This window comes from Durio zibethinus, chromosome 24, assembly GCF_047325235.1.
Source record: "Durio zibethinus cultivar Kanyao isolate XHJ-2024 chromosome 24, ASM4732523v1, whole genome shotgun sequence".
In the NCBI taxonomy this organism is placed as follows: Eukaryota; Viridiplantae; Streptophyta; class Magnoliopsida; order Malvales; family Malvaceae; genus Durio; species Durio zibethinus.
Window position 1 is genome coordinate 2,318,514 of NC_143185.1, and position 17,625 is coordinate 2,336,138.

Sequence of the window (17,625 nt, forward strand, 5' to 3'; positions counted from 1 at the left end):
AATTTCAAATAAAAGGGAAGGCAAGTAAAAGGATGGAAAACAAGCAAGGAATTTATCCCCTATTGACATACAAACATACTTACAAATACAACTTCTGTTGGTTTTTCTTCTTTTTCTGTGGCCAAATACAAGTTATGACTGTTTAGAGAAGAAAAATTCAAAGTGTTAAGTGCTACATGTTTGCTGTTGTTTCCTTGATTTCTTCCGATGTGATGGACTGCACAGCAAGAAAAACAAATGCATGTTGCCAGAGAAGAAATCGCAAGAAAATATCGGCTATAAATATGATGCTTGTAAGTACTGAGAAGAAAAAATATAATAATCAAAGAATATACCTGATCCGTGCCAGCAAAATCATTATCTGGAGTGAGAAAGAGCATGCAGTGACATTCCTTCCTGCCAAATAGTTGTAGAAACCGAATAAGAGAACTTAGATTAAATTACTGAAATTAGCATACGAACTGTAGATTCACCCAAACTGAAAAATATCTGAGTGGTAATATCATTGTTCTCAAGATGCATTCAAGCAACCGGCTATTATACAACATAAGGCTACAACATAAGGCAACAACCTCCAACAAAGACATTTTTTAACTGTTATCCTTGATATTATGAACAGCAAACTTTAAACCCATACAATAACTTGCCTTGCTAGAAAAAGAACATACACTAGAACTCACCAAAGTAGTTCTTTATGTTTTCTTTTCAAAAGATTGTGTGCCCTTGGAAAAAGAGAAATGTAGCTTGAATTTTTAATTCTACAAGTAAGAATGCAAGAAACATCAGTAGTAAATGCTTATCACCCTTAGCCATGATATTAAAGATGAGACATAGGGAATCTCATCTTCTAAGGATAATATCAACTTTAACACAGATCTGCTATTCTTTGCAGCAATTTTTTTGCTTGATTATTCATGCGGTAGATGAGATTCAGAAGTATCCTTGCATGTTACTTTGATATTTAGAACAATTGTCCCTGTAAAGGCCTGATGGTAAATTCACCTTGAGTCATTAAAGATCATGGAAATCCTTCCCAAATTAATACCTTCAATACCACACCAATCTGCTTAAAGTGCTTCAAAATCAATCTCAATCATGAGATTAAAGTTGTGTTGTTAATTTCAAAATATAACTAGCTAGTTCATCAAGAAAGTGAGTTCCAGTTCAAAAGTTTCCACTAAGTCAATAATCAGTTAGTTGACAATGCAGCCATTATTTATAAGAGACATAAAAAGGTTTTAAACCATATAACATTGGCACTGGGCAGCTGGCTAGAAAGGCAGTTATTGTCTATACCTTTCTATGATGAATCAAAAGATCTTTCTACTTCCCAACAACTCTTGCAGTGAGACCAATTTTAATGAGGAATATACATTAAACTATGTTGTGACATTATATTTACCTCTCTCTCATAGGAACGCATGGACAATTCCAAAATCCCTGCCCTGCCTCAGCAGTTTTGTCATCATAATGCCTGTAATACATTGGATTTACACTTGAATGTTATTAAATCTGATATAGCCATAAATATCAAGATAAGTGAGTGTAAGAGGATAAATAATTCTGAACAAGATTGAGAGGTCATGGAGGAAATATTTACCTACAAGGGCAGAGTGGAGCACCCAATGTATCTTTATGCTCTGCCAATCCCTGTTCAAATATCCAAAAAGATCTTTTTATTCCCCCCTATTTTATTATTATTATTTTTTTGTATCAAATTTTGAACAGATGAGTCAACAAGATAGATTAAATAAGGAATCAGAACTAAGATAAGTTTTACACTCTTTTCAAGTAGGAGTTTTATAAGAAAGTTCAACATTCAGTTTCATATTCAGAAAACGTACAATGCTCTCAGCTAAGGCAGCGATAGTTGGAGCGCTTTAGTATAGCAATATAGTTGTTCTTCAATCTATCTTGTTGTTTATGAATAAATAAGTTCTGATGTTTCCATCCATTGTTTGCACGCAAAGCACTTAAAATTTTTTAAATCAACTTCCCCAAAATAACAACTCAATTGGAATTGAGTCCAAGGGAAGATTTTCCTCATTAGTTTAACCTTAGAAGATGACATTCAATTCCTTCCAATTACAACCTACATTCTCCAACTCATAATAACTAATGCTACAGCTTGGAACGGTCTAGGATAAAATACTAAAGGATGGGACATTTTCTAAACAATGGCTACAACAAATTTTCTTTGCTCAAAGAAATATCTTGCAATTGAAAGAATCTGACATAGCTTCCATCATTAGCCATATTCACCTACATTTAATAAGGCTTTACATCAAGCTCTAAGACTAATATATGAAACTTTTAGAGCTGCCATATTAACAGAAATGGTAAAGGATGTATCCTCTGCAATTCAGCCCCTTGAACGGCTCACTTAGGTGGGATCAAAACTGGGTAATAACTCATGTGAAGATTTTTAGAAACGGAGATGCAAACTAAAATGAGAATATGCAGTTAAATCTGTAAAGAGAGGAATTTAAAGAGTACCTTGATTACAACAGAAGTCACTCCCTTATCCATACAGAAATATGTTCCTGACTTACGTGCATACTGTTCTGAGAATTTCCTCATTATTTCAACAGATTTCTCTGATGGTTCCACTGAAATAGAGAGCCAAAGAACAAAAAATAAAAAATCATAAAAAAAAGAGAAACTTTAAGTCACTTAATCACATAACATCGAAACCCCATTAATTATATTAAATAGAAAACCAGAAATACAGCTTCAATTCACTAAAAAAAAAAATCAAATTCAAGCTTTATAAAAAAGGAAGAAACTTTGACTCACATAGTCAGCTAACATTCAAACCCCACCCCCCACCCCCACCCCCCCAAAAAAAACCCAAAAACGCAACTCAAATACAGCAAATTCAACCTAAAAATGATGATCCAAATCTTGTTTTCATTAAAACAAGCAAAGTTATTACCTTTAGCTCTAATTACAAAGCGGTGACGGGAAGTTTTCGGAGGACAAAGAAGAGATGAAATGCCTCCAAAGTTACAGGAAGTTGCTTGAAGAGTCATGGCTTTACTTGGCTAACTTCAAAAGAAATTAAACTACCTCTCTTTTTTTAAGTAAGCTGTTTATCTATGTTTTTGTTGTTTCTTTTACAGTTTCAGATATTTTCATTGCTCTTTCGATTGAGTCATCGGATTATTTGATTTGGGTTTTTGGTTTTATTTATTGGTTTCCTTTTTTAATTTTTTTTAAGGGCTTTCCACCACTCGTTGTGAAAATATCAACCAACAAGGTACACAAACCACTCAGTTTCACTTAGCCTGTTTCATTTTCCAGGATTTTTGGGCCTTGTTGTGCTATCCTTTGGTTTGGTTCACTCCTTGGATCGGATCAATGTCCATAGCCATTTTTCTTATCTCGTATTCGTAGTTGCTTAATTTAGAAAAACTATCTGTGATCAAATCTTACAAGATTAAGAAAGTTTGATATCTGTGTTAGCAATGTGGCATTTGTGGGAATGCAGTGAATGAAAATTTAAGTAAATCTAATTTGTTACCTGGAAACAAATAAAGAATTACACTTAACCTCACATGTACTACAAGCTTTTATTTCAAGTGGAAACATAATGAAAATGCTGCTTCTCTGACCATATAACATCATTTCTAATATTTGTAGGCAATTTTGTTTGGGGATGACAAACATATCCGAATTTATCGGTTTCAATTTGACTTTATTTTATGGGATTTTTTTTTAAATCGAATTTTAAATATTATATTAAATTAAAATTATTAAATTAACATAGGATGGGGTTGCCATCGCTAATTTTGTTTACTTCATTTCATTTTTAAGTTGTTGGACCTTCTGGCTCAACTCCACTTTACAATTGTGATAAAGGACTGTTTGGCATCAATAGTTGATGGATGCATGCTAAGAAGGGAAGAATTTTTTATATAAAAAAGATGGTAGATATTGGAATTTGATCACTTGTAAAAAATGATTAGACAGAATCAATTAAATTAAATTTTGAGATTATAATTTAATCATTGAGATACTGCTAAAACTTTGGTCTTTTACATAGATTTGATCTAATTAGCTTCCTAGGTTTGCTGCCCTCCATACCAGAATGTTGAACATCAAAATCCAAGTAGTTCAAAAAGGAACAGACTGTGAACTCCTGAAGAGGGCTGGATTCTAAGGGATAATCTCTGGCATTGAAACACCATTCTCATCATGCTGAATTATGCCAGAATGATTCAGAGGCCTGCACCTCCCTCCCATTAGATTCCTCTTCTTGCAAAGTTCTTGTTTCTCAGATTTTCCTCCCATCAGCACTCTTGTTTTCTTCATCGACCAGGCAGCAGTCTTAACTCTCCGGCGGCTGGTCGGGGGTTTTGATTGAAACTGAGGCAAGTCATTGAATATCATTTTTAAAAATTGCAGTTTTGAGATACAAGGATAAATTATAAATATTAAAATTTAAACTATAAATTTATTGAATATTATTTTTAAAAACAATTATATAAATTATTTAAATTATATTTAGATTCTTCAATTATTCAAAAATATCATGTGTAATTAATAGACGATGATGATATACAGAGAACAAGATGTAGCAATATCTAAAAGTGAGGTTAAATGACAAACTAATCTAGTTAGTAGCAAGACAGGAACACAGACACTATAAAATAAAACAATAATCATACTTTACACTTTCATTTGGATTGCAGGCAAAAATATGGTTATCATAAGTTGAAAATGATATGAACATTTATATTGCAAGATATAATTTATATTGCAAGATAGAATTTAGTACACAACTGACGTAAGATTTATAACTCTTTTCTAAAATCACGACATCCTCTCTTATTAAACGAGAATTCTTGTAACACATTGCTAGTATCCTATAGCCGGCTTTGATACTAAATATCACAGTCCACACCTAACTGATATTATCTACTTTGATTAATTGAAACCTATGATTTTATCTCACAAAAAACACCTTACAAATTGAAGATGATATAAACACTTATATCTCAAAAACAACTCTAGAACATAGTTAATATGGGATTCATTACTGTTACACATGACCTCTGCAGCTGGTGTCTCATGAGAAATAATGATTAACCACCAGATTAGAAAAGCTTTGGGGATCTGTAAGTTTTTGTACATTTACTTGATATATGATGTTTCGCAAATTAGGGCAGGAGTTGCTTGCAATATCTATTGGCTGAGAACCTTGAGCAATGATCATAATCAAACAACATTTGAAGTTGTGCCAATGATTAAGAATAACTAAGATGTTGAACGAGGAAAACTTTTATTAAAACAATTACATATTAGTACAATCTTAGACTTGATCTTTCAAATATGCTACACAGGGCAGAAGGTAGACTTGTTAACTGAACAAGAATAACTGAATAACAGTATCAACCATGTTCATTGTTGGCTTCAAGGACAATGGGACATAAACAAGATCCCTGCTGTTGTACATGCAGAGCATCAAGCGAGTAATCAACACGGCATTTAAAGTGACTAGTTTGAAAGCAGTGAGAACACACCGACCTATTTGAAGATTTAAGCTCGCAATCTTGTTCCTCGATGAAAACGAGTGGAGAATGCAGAGAGCAGTATCAAGACAACTTGACCTAGACAAGCATCCTTATGTCCAAGTTGGAAGAATGATGAATAATCTGCATGTTCATGGTACTGATAGAACCACCTGCTAAAAGTTATTGCATAACAAGATATCAATAACAGGTTGATTGTTAATCATCTGAGTTGAAGACCTTCTCCTACATGTTCAGTAGGTGTTCAAAATGAAGTCTGCATAATGAAAAATTAACTAATAAACAATAACAGCAATACTTTTTTAACCTTCAAAAATTCAAGCAAATCAGGTTGTCTCTTCCTCTGGCTGAAGTTGCAACCCACATTCAAATCTGATTGCTGCAATAAGCTCAGTGGACACAGCAGGCCAATTCTGAACTGATGTATCATTTACATTCCTCTTATCACCATGGACTAGTTCATCACTGGCACCCCAACCTCTATACAGTATGACTTTGCTAGGTTCCTGAGAAACTAGAACTGCACCTGTTGCTTCCTGTGAATTTGATAAAGACAGTTTCTCTCGTTATAGATATTGCTTAGTTTCTGACAAGGGGTAAAAAGAACTTAGAATCTAAGAGTGCAGACCTGCAGCTTTAGCACCACCTCCTGCACAGAAGTCCCTTTAGCCCTCCCTTTCACATTCACTATAGCAAGAGGATGTTTCTGAAAGTGTGCCTTGATTGCTTTTGCCACACCAGTCACAATGTTGCTCCTCCCTAAATATAGAGCAAGCACCACTAAAATAAGTTCCCTTGATCACCATGAACAAGTGAGAGAAAGAGAGGGGATGGTAAGCATTTGCAGCCATGAGTTTGTTGACACACTATAGTGCAATATCTTTTGTACAGCAGAAACATCATAATTTCCTTAGCAAAAGGCATTCATGATCAGATAGAACTTTGAATGGCACTTCAATATGCATATAGTATAGTTGAAAATGCAGTAAGTTATGCAGATAAAAGTGAGCACCTTTAAAAGAAAACAAAACCCTAAAGCTAAAACTAAACACATGGAGCTCTAATGGCTGCAACTACTTGCCACTAAGTTCAAGCAATAAAAGTTCACAACATAATCAACTTCAGTTGATGAGGGAAATTGAAACAATAAAAGTCAGAGGTAATCACCAACTGCGAGCACAGGACGTTTCTTCATCTTGAGAGCTTGCTTTCGTAAAAGAAGTCTGTCTTTGTTAGAAAGAAACTTCGCTGTTGAGGCCATCTTATTCGACACATTTTCAACCGCTGATGAAGTTGAAACATACAAATTATTGTTGACTGATTCAAGCATTGACTCCATTGGCCCATTATTGGAAACAAGTAGCTCAGCATTAGCAGTACCAGAACAGCCAATTTCTTCCTCCTTAAAACAATATATGCCATAACAGGTGAGAAATATCAGGAATTTAAGAATATTGACATATAAGGAACAGCATGTACCATAATGTTATCAGGGTATGATGTGGAGTTAACCATTTCAACTTGAGCATGCAAAGCCCTCAGTTCAGTCTTATGTTTTCTTCTGTTCACAGATTCTGCCAAAGTCCCAGATTCTGCTTTATGAGTCCCAATCCCATCATGTATTGAAGATGGTTCCACAAGCTCTTGTTCAGAGGGCTGGCGAATACTTATTGCGGCAACCATTCTATCATTTTTCATCAAAGTAGACTCAGATCCATCTTTGTCTCTAGCCTTCCGTAATATCATCAAATGCAATTTCAGATGTTATATAAACTAAATACGTTTAAATTAAAAAACATAGTGGCAACACTTCCAAATGACATTAGTGCCCGGTATTCACTGCTAGGCTAAGCAAGGTGTTCATAAGCTACTGTATAGTTTAAAAACAAGGGAGTGACATAAACCTTGAAAAGCAAATTTAAAACAAAGCCTAAGTCCTTTGGATTTTAACACATTTTCGAGTTAAAGTACCTACCTCTGCATGCCCTCCTGGAGATGCAGGAAATTCAATATCTGATCTGGCACATTCGACTGGCTGTATAGTTTCCATTTCCTCTTCCACCTTCATTGTGACAAAAACATGTCAATTACTTAGAAAACATAAATCCACTAATAAATAGGGAGCATGAGTAGCTCACCAATGGCAATTTTGATTGCTCAGCAGTTTGTATGCTACTTGCCTCCTTGTCTACAACCTGTGTCAAAGCAGTGTTATACAGTTCATATAAACTGATTGGATACTGTTAGGATATTTGTAGAAAAGTGAAAAACTGGACCAATGAAAAACATAAAGCGACTAGCTTACTAATTGGTGTTTCAATTCATTTATGCTTCTGGTAAGCTTCAAAATATGTAGTTTCAAAGACTGCAAAATCAACGTAGAAAAAGAATAAGAAACCAAAGCATGCAGGGAAATATTGAAAGGGCTGTATAAAGTCAAGCAAATCAAAACTTTGTGCCAGAGTTATAATTACAATCTGTTGAAGGTGCTTCCTTTCTTTCCTTTTCCTCCAGAAGTCTTTTTTTTCCTGAGGCTGCAAACTATAGAAAAAGTGTAGGATGCATACATAACAAGATAACTCAACGTTACCTTACGACGCTGTTCCTCTAGAGAGCGCTTCATTGCCTCTCTTTTAGTAAGAAGTGTCTGAGGTCTCAGACAAGTAGGTCGCTTATAGTTCTTTCCACGATAAACGATGATTGCATAACCCTTGCTTATTCTCTCCACAGCCACTAATATTCCACCACTTTCTGCCTCTAATATTTGTGCCACTTGATGAACCTCTTCGACATTTGTCTCCTTAGAAATTATCTTCACAAGTTCCCTGTACTTCCAATGAAGATGCATATTCTCAACTGTTCCATCAAATACTCCCCGTCTACCTATGCACAAATGAGGAAAAAATAAAAAAGCGCAAATCAGTATGGGCTTCTGCATGAGTTAGATAGAGTAATAGATGGGTATTATTTGTAAGTGTCCCTTCAAATGGCCTCCAGGACAAATAATTGGATCCACTATTTCAAGATCAAAGGCTTGCGCTATAACGTCTGACTCACCCAATAGGAGGAAAGGCTTCATTCTCAAGCCAACCTTCCTAAGCATATATCTTTCTTCTTGAGTTATACCCTCTTTATCAATTTCAGATTGTTGAGGGATCTCCACCTGTTCCAGCTCCGCTAGAAGTTTCTCTGCCTTTGCTTTCTTCTCTAATGCCTGTAGTGTAAGAAATGTCACACATATTAAATAAGATTTCACCAAGAAATAAGCCAAGGGCAGCATCTTAGCAAAATAGTACCATAGATAACTTTGAGCTAGTCTTTCTAATAGCTGCTTCAGCAGACTTCATGTCCTTTCGGTCACCAAAGATATTGCTTCTGTGATCCTTGGCACTATTAATTTCACTTTCAGAGCCACTTTTAGTACACTCACTGTCGACCCTCTGCACAGTTTTCCATGATTTGCTACATTTTGCACTCTGTTTCTCCACATGAATTACTTGCTTTCTCCGCTCTTCTATTGCAGAAGAAATAACAGAAGGCAGGAAATCTTTTCCTCTATATAAGACAATGAAGTCCTTATCTCGTGCAAGCAAAGTTCCTCCGGTCAGCCACTGAAACAAAGTACTTTTGATTAATATATGGCCATGAAGATAGATAATGCACTATAAATATTTCAACAATTAACAACAGCAAATAGGTTCAAAATATAATTTTTTTTTTTATACATCTTTTAGGTTAAATGTACTATCCATAATGGGCTTAAGCAGACCAATGGGCAACCTCCATGATGTAGCCAAACAGGGACTAACAGTTAAGGTTTTGCTGAAGATAAAACTCAGCATTTAATCTGATGTAATGTTTAGTTGAAATTTACATACGGTACATTGAAACCAACACTTCAAACAATGGAGGTCTAAGGATTTAGTCATATAGAGAGGCATGAAAAATTTTTAAGAAGTTTTCAACCAGAAGAATATAGTAATCAAAGTCAAACCACTAATTGGCATATAGTAAAGTGGTCAATCTAAAACAGCTTGGACATCACCAGAAAGAAGAATAACCTTGAAATATTTATCTTTATAGGAGTTTGACAAGCTTCCAGGCTTTCATTCGTATTGCTAGTCATGAGAACATAAGCCCTAGCCACATTTTCAGCTTAAATATTGACAAAATGATCCAAATCTGATTTGGACTCTCCATCAAACCAGTAGTGGAATGATATTTTGAAGAAGACAAAATATGAATATACAAAGGCAACATCACAAGTGCTTGAACTTCAATGAACATAAAGAGAATTTAAAAATGTTTTCTATCACTAGGGATGAACAATAATATATGTTTAATTACTCTTATACGTATCCCTTGCCATATATGAATTCAAAATTCAAGCATCCAAATGGAATAATGCATCTCAAGGGTGCTCCAAAACACCCACAATTCTCCACATGCAAACCCCCCACCACCACCCCCACCACCCCCCAAATAAAAAAAAGAAAGGTCAAAAGAGTATCACTAACCTTCAACTCTTCTGCCATCAATTCACTATTAGTGTTCTGCACTCCTCTCTTAACAGCAATTTTGGCAATCTCGCATTTTTCCCAGAGCTTGACAACGGATGCAGCCAATCCCTGAAGTTTTCTATTTCTTCCTGACATGAATCGACATAAAATTAAAATGGATGTACATCAAATTACCATAGGTATGAATTAGAAGTCAGGCTTACCTAATGCAAAATGACAAGGTAAGGGCCGGCCAAGTCTTCTTAAAGTGGTCATTTCATCATTTGTCAGGATTGGCTTCACACCATAAGGAAGAAGGCGGAAGGGTCTCCTGTATCCGGGAATAATTGCAGGTAGGAGATCACCATCCACTGGAAGAGGCTCATAACCCCACCAGTCAGTAAACCTTGGACCCAGTCCATCTAACAAGCGGTCAGCTTCTTCAACAAGTTCTGCCTCACCTGGCAGCTGAAATCTTACTCTATTTGGAGAACCAACGCCTTGAATTAACATTGGTTTAGTCATTTTGTTGGGTGCATTTGGTGTTGAAATTTTTACACCATTGAATTCAGGTGAGCAACTTTCAGTTTTATGGCGTTCCTCATTATCCATGTTTGTATGTGGTGAAGCATTGGAAGAAGTGTCATGTGTTTCGATTTTATCAGCCAAGAAATAAGGATACTTGTAATTGGCCCCTCTATACAATATTATTTTACTTCCAGATCTCCAAACAACCAACCCTCCAGTTTTTCTCTGAGAATATCAATACAAAAACCCAACATTAGACTTCTATTATAGAATACTAAGGAATAATTACAAACTAAGGTTAATTTCCTGATGAGTTGATACTGTTATATGAGGAGTTTGTGGATCAATTAACCCATTTTTAACCTCCTATATGTGTCCTATAATATCTTCATGACATCGTTAACATGGTCTGGACAGGAAGTTAAACAGTAACATGATGTCATAGCTTTTGCATTGAGAGATTATCGAAACATAATCAATGATGGTAAAGTTTTTAACCTACCGCACTCATTACTTTTCTCTTTCAACCACTTCCCACCTCAATCATCCCAATATCTTCATCTGCCATACTTATATTAGTTAATCACAACTTCCATACACACTGTATGTTAACAAAAGAAACCAAGCAAATCATCCAACATCTAGGGGGAACACTTGAACCTTTAGACTTTGAAACTTTCAACTTGAAAGAATCCTGTTCGAATATTCAGAGATGGGATTTAAAGGATGGTAAAGGATTGCCTCCCATTTGGTAATGTAGGTCCAATCATATTTGAATTCATTCACATAACATAAAGACCTCAATGCAATCAAAACAACAACTTCAAAAGCAAAGAAAACAACCAAATTAATGGACGAAAACCAAGAAAAAAAAAGGTTAACAAACCTCCAAAACCTCATGAGTCCTCTTCATATTCATTTTACAAATATCCTCACAAACAATCCTAACCACCTCACTCCTTCTCCACCTTTCATGAATCCCATTCACAATTCCCTCTGTAATCCCCGCTTTCCCAACCTTCAACTTCCTTTTCTCACCAATTCCAACCGTCCTCAACCGTCTTAGCTCCTCCGCCGACAGCTTCAGCTCCGCCAAACTAGGAACCACTGTCTCCTCCTTCACCCTTCCCACTTTCTTCCTCTCCCTCTTCATGTCCCTGAACCGCACCATCAAGCTCCCCGGACCCGAACCAGGGTCCGGAACTGGGTTCTCCGGCGTAGTCCAGCTTGTATCAATGGTATGTCCAACCCGGTACTTGGGTAACTTCTCTGGTAAAGGGACAAAGATTTCTCCAGGGGAATCGCACCTGGACCCGGACCCAGGTTTGGATTCAGGTTCCGGGTTTTGGGTTTCAGAGAATCCAAGTGATCGGAGCTTGTCAGCAATACGTTGGATGGCTGATTGAGGAAGGGTTTGATTTTCGGAACGGGTTATGGAGCTCCGGATAAGGAAAATATCTTTGCGGGGTTTTTGGGTGGTTTTAGGGTATTGGGGTGTGAGTAAAGGAGGTGGAATCAGGGGTCTGGATGGGATAGAAAAAGAACGGTGATGGTGGCAAAGAGGATGTAACATTTTTTCATGGGTGAGAGGAAAAACACAGAGGAAAAACAGAGAGGAAAGGCAAAACCTCACAATTTTAAATTAGAAGTCCAAAAGTAAGGCAAAAGGCCCAACTCAAAGACGATATTTCCAACTTCATCCAAGAACAAATTGGGCTTTGTTTAAACATTAGAAACGGGTTCGTTTTCCAGCGTCAGATCAAATGACAAGGAAGTTTCCAAGAATTGACATTTTTTTGAATCAAAAACCAAATAGAAAAGTCAAAGTACAAGAAATCAGACATCAAGCAACCCACAACTAACGGCTGTTTGACTCGAACATTGTTTTAGACTCTTATTTTCCCAGGAAAAGAAAACCCACATCAAAGATCTTAAAATTCTTGAAAAAGAAAAAAAAAGGCAGAAAAACAATCTCAAATTCAAAGTATAAAAAAATTAGAGATGGGATTCTTCACCTACGCCGTTACCGGCGTTGGGTTCATCCTGATCGGCTTCTGGGAATCTATCAGTTCCTTAAACCCGACCCGAAACCTGAATCCAACTCCATCTTCGTCACTTTCAACCCAGATCAAATCTACCTCCATTTCAAAAACTAAAGAAAACCCATTTTCCTCTTCATCATCCTTCATCTTGGTATCAATCTTGTCCCTTTCGACCTTCTTGAATTCCGTGGTTTCAATCTTTGATGCTTTCAATTCAAAGGATCGGGTGGGGTCGATGCTCCAATTACAAGTACTCTCACTTGCTCTGCTTTTCTTGCTTTACTCTGCTTTAGGTCTTTTAAACAGTAAGAAAAGTTCATATTTTTGGCCTGATTCCGTTCTTGAATTAGTTCTGCTTTTCGCTTTTGTTGAAGAGTTTTTCTTATATTACTTGCAAAGGAAGGATACAAGTGGGATTGAGAATAGATATTTTAGTCTTTTATGTGTTCCCATAGCAATTTGTGTGGTTTCTACAATGCTAGAGTTGAGGTCAAAAAGGTCGGCTTCCTCGAAATTGGTGCGAGGCATTGGGTTGATTTTACAAGGAACATGGTTTGTGCAAATGGGATTTTCATTTTACACTAATTTGATGGTTCATGGATGTAGTTTACATGAAAATAGCAGAGGGAATTATACTATTAAGTGCAAAGGTCACCCTGAGTATCATAGAGGGAGAGCTATCGCGACGTTGCAATTTAATTGCCATCTTGCTTTGCTTGTGGTTTTGGTTGTCGGGATGCTGTCAGTCATGGGGAAAAGAAATGGAGTTGGTGCTTCAGGGGATGGTTTACCATATAGACCATTAGGGGCAGAAATGCAGCAGATGGATAATAATGTGGGGAATTTCACTTTGGATTCTGATGATGATCTCGATGATGGGATTAAAGAAGAAGATGGTTTGGGGAAAGAAGATGCAGCTATTGTGGAATTGGGTGTCAATGGTCATGGTTCACATGCGTGAGGTAAAATGTTTAGTGGTTCTTTTTGGTTGCTGGCTGAAAGCATTATAGTTTATTCTTTTGTGATGTTATTAGTGAGGAAGTGTATGATTGACTTTGCTTAAACAAATTGAGATCAGTTTGTGTGTTGCAATTTTGTTCAAGGAGATGTGAGTTCTTGTTCTATCTGATTCTTATTATTTATTGCAGTTTTCTAGTTTAAAACTATCGTTGACTGGTTGCCTGTATCAAAGTGTTTAACATAATTGTAAATTTGTAACTCCTTTTGCTTAAAATATGAGGAGGATAGTTGAACATTTATTAATAACCAGTCACTTGAATATGAGTAACGATTATATGCAAATTTGAAAAGTAAAAATTTTTCTGAATTTGAACATAGATTTATTTTGCATGATTTGATGCATATGTATTACCTTCATTGAAATTGAGAGGTTTCTTATATCAAATTGTTAGGGTAATTACTGGAAAATAGACAAAAGATCAAGATGTGTAGTGAAGAATCAGTTTTGCTTTTTTGTTTTTAAGAATATTTTAGAAGTCCAAAATTGTATTTAACATGTGAGAACAGATGTAAAAAATAATCACATTTTTGCATTTGCCAACTTTCATCCTGAAAATCATATGAAAATCCACTGCTGTGCCATGATTTGGTAACTCTTGTTTCTTTCAGTAATAGAGTACCTGGGATGACACTGCTGTTGTTCCAGGCCATATAATAAGGTGAAAGGCATCCCTTATCTGTTGAGAACAATCAGCACTTTGCTTAAGCAAGCAATATTAAAGTTACAGCCCTTTGTGAACCTGAACGTTTTCCTGCCCTTTGTATCATTATTTGACCACATTTTGGTTTTCTTCAGTCAACATAACTACAATTTCTTCCATTATGACATCCTAAAATTTTCCAGGAAACTGTTGCAGGAGCTTGGCTTTTCATGATAACATGAAGGATTTTACATAAATAATAGGATAGTAAAATTATCATCTTCATTTAGCTGGCTCACTGGCTTTGAGCCTGTTATCTCTGTTGAACTTTGATTCTACATGTTTGGCACCTGCATATGTTTAAATTCTTAAATGTTACGTATCTAGATACAAATTACAAGGGTATGCTGATCACTGCAAGTCCAGTGAGATATCTGATCTTGGTGAAATGATCAAGAGCTCATAATTACCTGTAGGTTGTCAAAATGTGCACCCCTTGGCTGTGGTTAGCGTCCAAGGGTGTGTGACTGGCAATCCTATACTTAGGATGCATATAGCAACAGTTCTATATTTGAATTATTTGTTGTGAGCCTTCATTAAGTGGAAGAATAGAGTTCAAGACGGCAGGACCTCTTATTCTACTGGCCTTTGAATGCTTAATCTCAATGCCAAGCTGTTTCCAACTATAAAGGCTATAAGAGTTAAAGACCTCATAGATGCCTCATCGGCTTATTAAGATCTCTTGGGCTAGTAAAATGAGATGTTAAGATCTGTAATGATGCTCCAATAGTTTTCAGAAGTTTTACTTTATAACCTGAACTGTTTTGACCTGATCTTGCATCTTGGATGTGTATTTTTTCCAACTTCCAAGCAAGGTTTCCCCATGCTTCTTAATATCATGATTCTCTTTACGTCGCATTCTTACTGCCATGCATATTTGTAGGCTACAACAGGCATCTTTATGTTGGTCTGTTTTTGCTAAGATGTTGAACTTGTACAGTCTCTCTCTCTCGACCCACATGTATGCCGATGTTTATGCCAAAAAGGGTTGCAGCTGGTTTTCATAAAACATGCAATTATAGTATGTGCAATGTAAAATTCTTTTGAGAAGGAAAAAATCCAGTGGGACTAATCTTTATGCCAAATATCAATACTGTAAATCTCTGAATGCATAGTTAACTGGTTTTCGTCAAGCCTGCGTGTAAACATGTTTCTTTTCTTCTCTTTTTTTTTTGGTCTGATCCAAAATTTTGATGGAGTTGGAATGGTTATTGAAGTGATTGCTTGTAATGTTGATGATTCATTGACAACTTTAGCTTGCACCATTGTTTTTCCAGGTTGTGAATTCACTGAATTGTATGGATTGGAACCTCATCAACGACCTCATATCTACTTTTTCTAACCTGATATTTTTCTTGAGATCCTGCTAAATGTTTTTCGCGATAGTCCATATGATTGTTTTTATTTAAAGTTGTTAGAATTTAAATTTTGCTCAAAAAAATTAAAAATTCAGCATTCTAGCGATAAATCACACCAAATTATATTCATATTTATTCACACCGGTAAATCAAACAATCGTACAACGAATTTGAATTCACTATAGGTTATTAATCTTAGATTGGAAAACCTACTATAAAATGTCACGACAATTTCAAAGGAAAAGATAAATGGCAAAAACAAATGATCCAAGAAAAAAAAAACAGAATTTGTTCTTCTGTTTTCTTATTTTCCTTAAGGAAGTTTAAATACTTCATTAGAAAAAATATTTGGTTACTTATTATTTATATTTTTTGTTACTATTATTTGTTTTTTACTTCATATACATTAGTATTAGCAATATCAAGGTTTTTTTTTAATGAATAAACAAAAAATATAAACATTATTTGATTATAGATACTGGAATGCAAAAAAAAATTTATTTTTTTAAAATTTTGTAAAAATAGCAAATTAAAATTCAAGATGAACTAGAAAGTTTCCAAAATTTTCTTGTTATAGCAAACTTGTAATTAGTATTCTTATGCATTCTTTAGGAAGAAAATGAAATGGATTTTCATGGCATCATAATTACATTTTATGAGTAAAATTTTAATAATTCTGTCATAAAACGACATCACAATTCAATGAAAATCTACGAAAGGTGCATCAATAAAATCCGTTCTAACCCCACAACTCCAATACTTTTTTTCTTGTTCAAATTGCTGAAATCAAAGATATCCAATGCCTTTGCTCGTCTCTCAAAAACTCCATGGATAGCAGACAATGCCGGACGTCCACTAGCTTTGCTATCGAAACCCATGTTAACAAACCACTCTCATAAATTCCCTTAAGAACAACAGTTTCCATAAGCAAAAACCAATAATTTATTAAGCATCCATTAAAACAGAAAGGGAGATTGTCATCTATAGAACCAGTTGGTGCCTCCATGAATTAATCACCATCTCGCAAGCATATGATAGGGTAGTCTTACATGCAGCTAGGAAATATAATACAGCACCACTCTGTACACTTACGAGCATTAGGTTCAATCACAAGTGCATATAACGGTTTTAAAATTACAATAATGTGCATGAATTATTTAATTCCATTTATTAAAAAGTTATTATGTGAAACTATATTTTTGTAAAAAAAAAATCCTTTAAATCACAATCATGCATGCATGATACAGTGGATTTGAATATGTGTAGTAAATGTCTTTTGAATTAAAGACTCAATTTTAATACATTGATGTCAAAACGTAGCCTGATTCATGCATGCAGATTAGAGTTTTGTACAAACCATAAATATATTTGGGTTCTTCCTACTTTTTTTTTTTTTTTTTGGTTTGTAGAGGCATGCTGCCGAAGATGGGTGGTCCAATATTCTCAATTAAACTTTATAAAATTTTTGTTAAGAGTACTTTTTACTTTTGAACCGACTCGACATATATAATGTTACGTCAATTTGATTACGTTTTTATTCTATCTTATAAACTCTTCACTTTTCGCTTATAAATAAAATCATCCAATATTATCAATTAAATCTCGTTCTATTCTTATATCTTTATTTTCTTTTCCTTTCGACCTGTCTAATCCTGTTTTTTTACTTGAGTGTCTGAGTGTAAACATAAAAAATATTTTCTGCCATTGTTCTAATCTTAATTGTTCTCTTTTTTTTCTTGTGATTTCAGGATTTAAACTTTCAACTCAGAGTTTGGCACCAACATGTTTTTAAATTGCTCATTAAACTTCATAAAGGCAGCGCCGAATTTGACACCAATGGATTAATGAGCAATTAAACTTCATAAAGTTTTTTAATGAGCTATTATATCCATTTATAAAAACGTGAGGAGTGTACAAATTTTAATATAATAATAAATTTATAT

The 17,625-nt window shown here is 35.2% G+C and overlaps 3 protein-coding genes across 33 annotated transcripts; 1 reads left to right on the top strand and 2 right to left on the bottom strand.

Moving 5' to 3' along the window:
* Positions 1 to 33: 33 nt before the first annotated feature.
* On the bottom strand, positions 34 to 3,182 carry LOC111316652 (ferredoxin-thioredoxin reductase catalytic chain, chloroplastic-like). Of its 2 annotated transcripts, XM_089753725.1 has the most exons (7): positions 2,936 to 3,169; positions 2,497 to 2,609; positions 1,601 to 1,650; positions 1,403 to 1,474; positions 681 to 758; positions 336 to 396; positions 34 to 217 (listed from the first exon to the last, which is right to left on the bottom strand). In XM_089753725.1, exons 1-7 carry the CDS (start codon positions 3,030 to 3,032, stop codon positions 173 to 175), a joined length of 516 nt encoding a protein of 171 aa, XP_089609851.1. In that variant the 5' UTR covers positions 3,033 to 3,169; the 3' UTR covers positions 34 to 172. The 2 variants fall into 2 exon arrangements, with proteins under 2 accessions (XP_089609851.1, XP_022774438.1); XM_022918703.2 differs by lacking the exon at positions 681 to 758 and having other exon boundaries at positions 2,936 to 3,182.
* A 67-nt stretch (positions 3,183 to 3,249) lies between these two features.
* CFM2 (CRM family member 2) lies at positions 3,250 to 12,171 on the bottom strand. Of its 23 annotated transcripts, none has more exons than XR_016333275.1 (15): positions 11,448 to 12,171; positions 10,258 to 10,786; positions 10,052 to 10,182; positions 8,831 to 9,145; positions 8,592 to 8,748; positions 8,125 to 8,417; positions 7,840 to 7,899; positions 7,673 to 7,729; positions 7,510 to 7,596; positions 7,014 to 7,265; positions 6,702 to 6,936; positions 6,163 to 6,293; positions 5,530 to 6,070; positions 4,087 to 4,368; positions 3,250 to 3,430 (listed from the first exon to the last, which is right to left on the bottom strand). XR_016333275.1 is itself a non-coding variant. In XM_089753716.1 (14 exons), exons 1-13 carry the CDS (start codon positions 12,132 to 12,134, stop codon positions 5,861 to 5,863), a joined length of 3,111 nt encoding a protein of 1,036 aa, XP_089609842.1. In that variant the 5' UTR covers positions 12,135 to 12,171; the 3' UTR covers positions 5,250 to 5,686; positions 5,842 to 5,860. The 23 variants fall into 23 exon arrangements, 12 of the variants coding, with proteins under 12 accessions (XP_089609842.1, XP_089609837.1, XP_089609840.1 ...); XR_016333276.1 differs by lacking the exon at positions 3,250 to 3,430 and having other exon boundaries at positions 3,979 to 4,368; positions 5,530 to 5,686; positions 5,842 to 6,070; XR_016333278.1 differs by lacking the exon at positions 3,250 to 3,430 and having other exon boundaries at positions 3,979 to 4,368; positions 5,530 to 5,689; positions 5,842 to 6,070.
* A 124-nt stretch (positions 12,172 to 12,295) lies between these two features.
* Positions 12,296 to 17,448, top strand: LOC111316656 (plant viral-response family protein (DUF716)). Of its 8 annotated transcripts, none has more exons than XM_089753722.1 (2): positions 12,296 to 13,565; positions 17,431 to 17,448. In XM_089753722.1, exon 1 carries the CDS (start codon positions 12,563 to 12,565, stop codon positions 13,562 to 13,564), a length of 1,002 nt encoding a protein of 333 aa, XP_089609848.1. In that variant the 5' UTR covers positions 12,296 to 12,562; the 3' UTR covers position 13,565; positions 17,431 to 17,448. The 8 variants fall into 8 exon arrangements, with proteins under 8 accessions (XP_089609848.1, XP_022774450.2, XP_089609849.1 ...); XM_022918715.2 differs by lacking the exon at positions 17,431 to 17,448 and adding an exon at positions 15,602 to 15,619; XM_089753723.1 differs by lacking the exon at positions 17,431 to 17,448 and adding an exon at positions 15,208 to 15,574.
* The last annotated feature ends 177 nt before the right edge of the window (positions 17,449 to 17,625 follow it).

Excerpts from the sequence above, each read along its gene's own strand:
- LOC111316656 (XM_089753722.1), top strand. The coding sequence starts at position 12,563 with ATGGGATTCTTCACCTACGCCGTTACCGGCGTTGGGTTCATCCTGATC.
- LOC111316652 (XM_089753725.1), bottom strand. The coding sequence starts at position 3,032 with ATGACTCTTCAAGCAACTTCCTGTAACTTTGGAGGCATTTCATCTCTT. Across the intron at positions 759-1,402 it reads TGCGTTCCTATGAGAGAGAG|AATTAAAAATTCAAGCTACA; the intron begins GTAAATATAATG and ends TCTTACTTGTAG. Across the intron at positions 218-335 it reads ATTTTGCTGGCACGGATCAG|TCCATCACATCGGAAGAAAT; the intron begins GTATATTCTTTG and ends CTTGCTGTGCAG.
- CFM2 (XM_089753711.1), bottom strand. The coding sequence starts at position 12,134 with ATGTTACATCCTCTTTGCCACCATCACCGTTCTTTTTCTATCCCATCC. Across the intron at positions 9,146-10,051 it reads TGATGGCAGAAGAGTTGAAG|TGGCTGACCGGAGGAACTTT; the intron begins GTTAGTGATACT and ends ACTTTGTTTCAG. Across the intron at positions 6,071-6,162 it reads AGGTGGTGCTAAAGCTGCAG|GAAGCAACAGGTGCAGTTCT; the intron begins GTCTGCACTCTT and ends TCAAATTCACAG.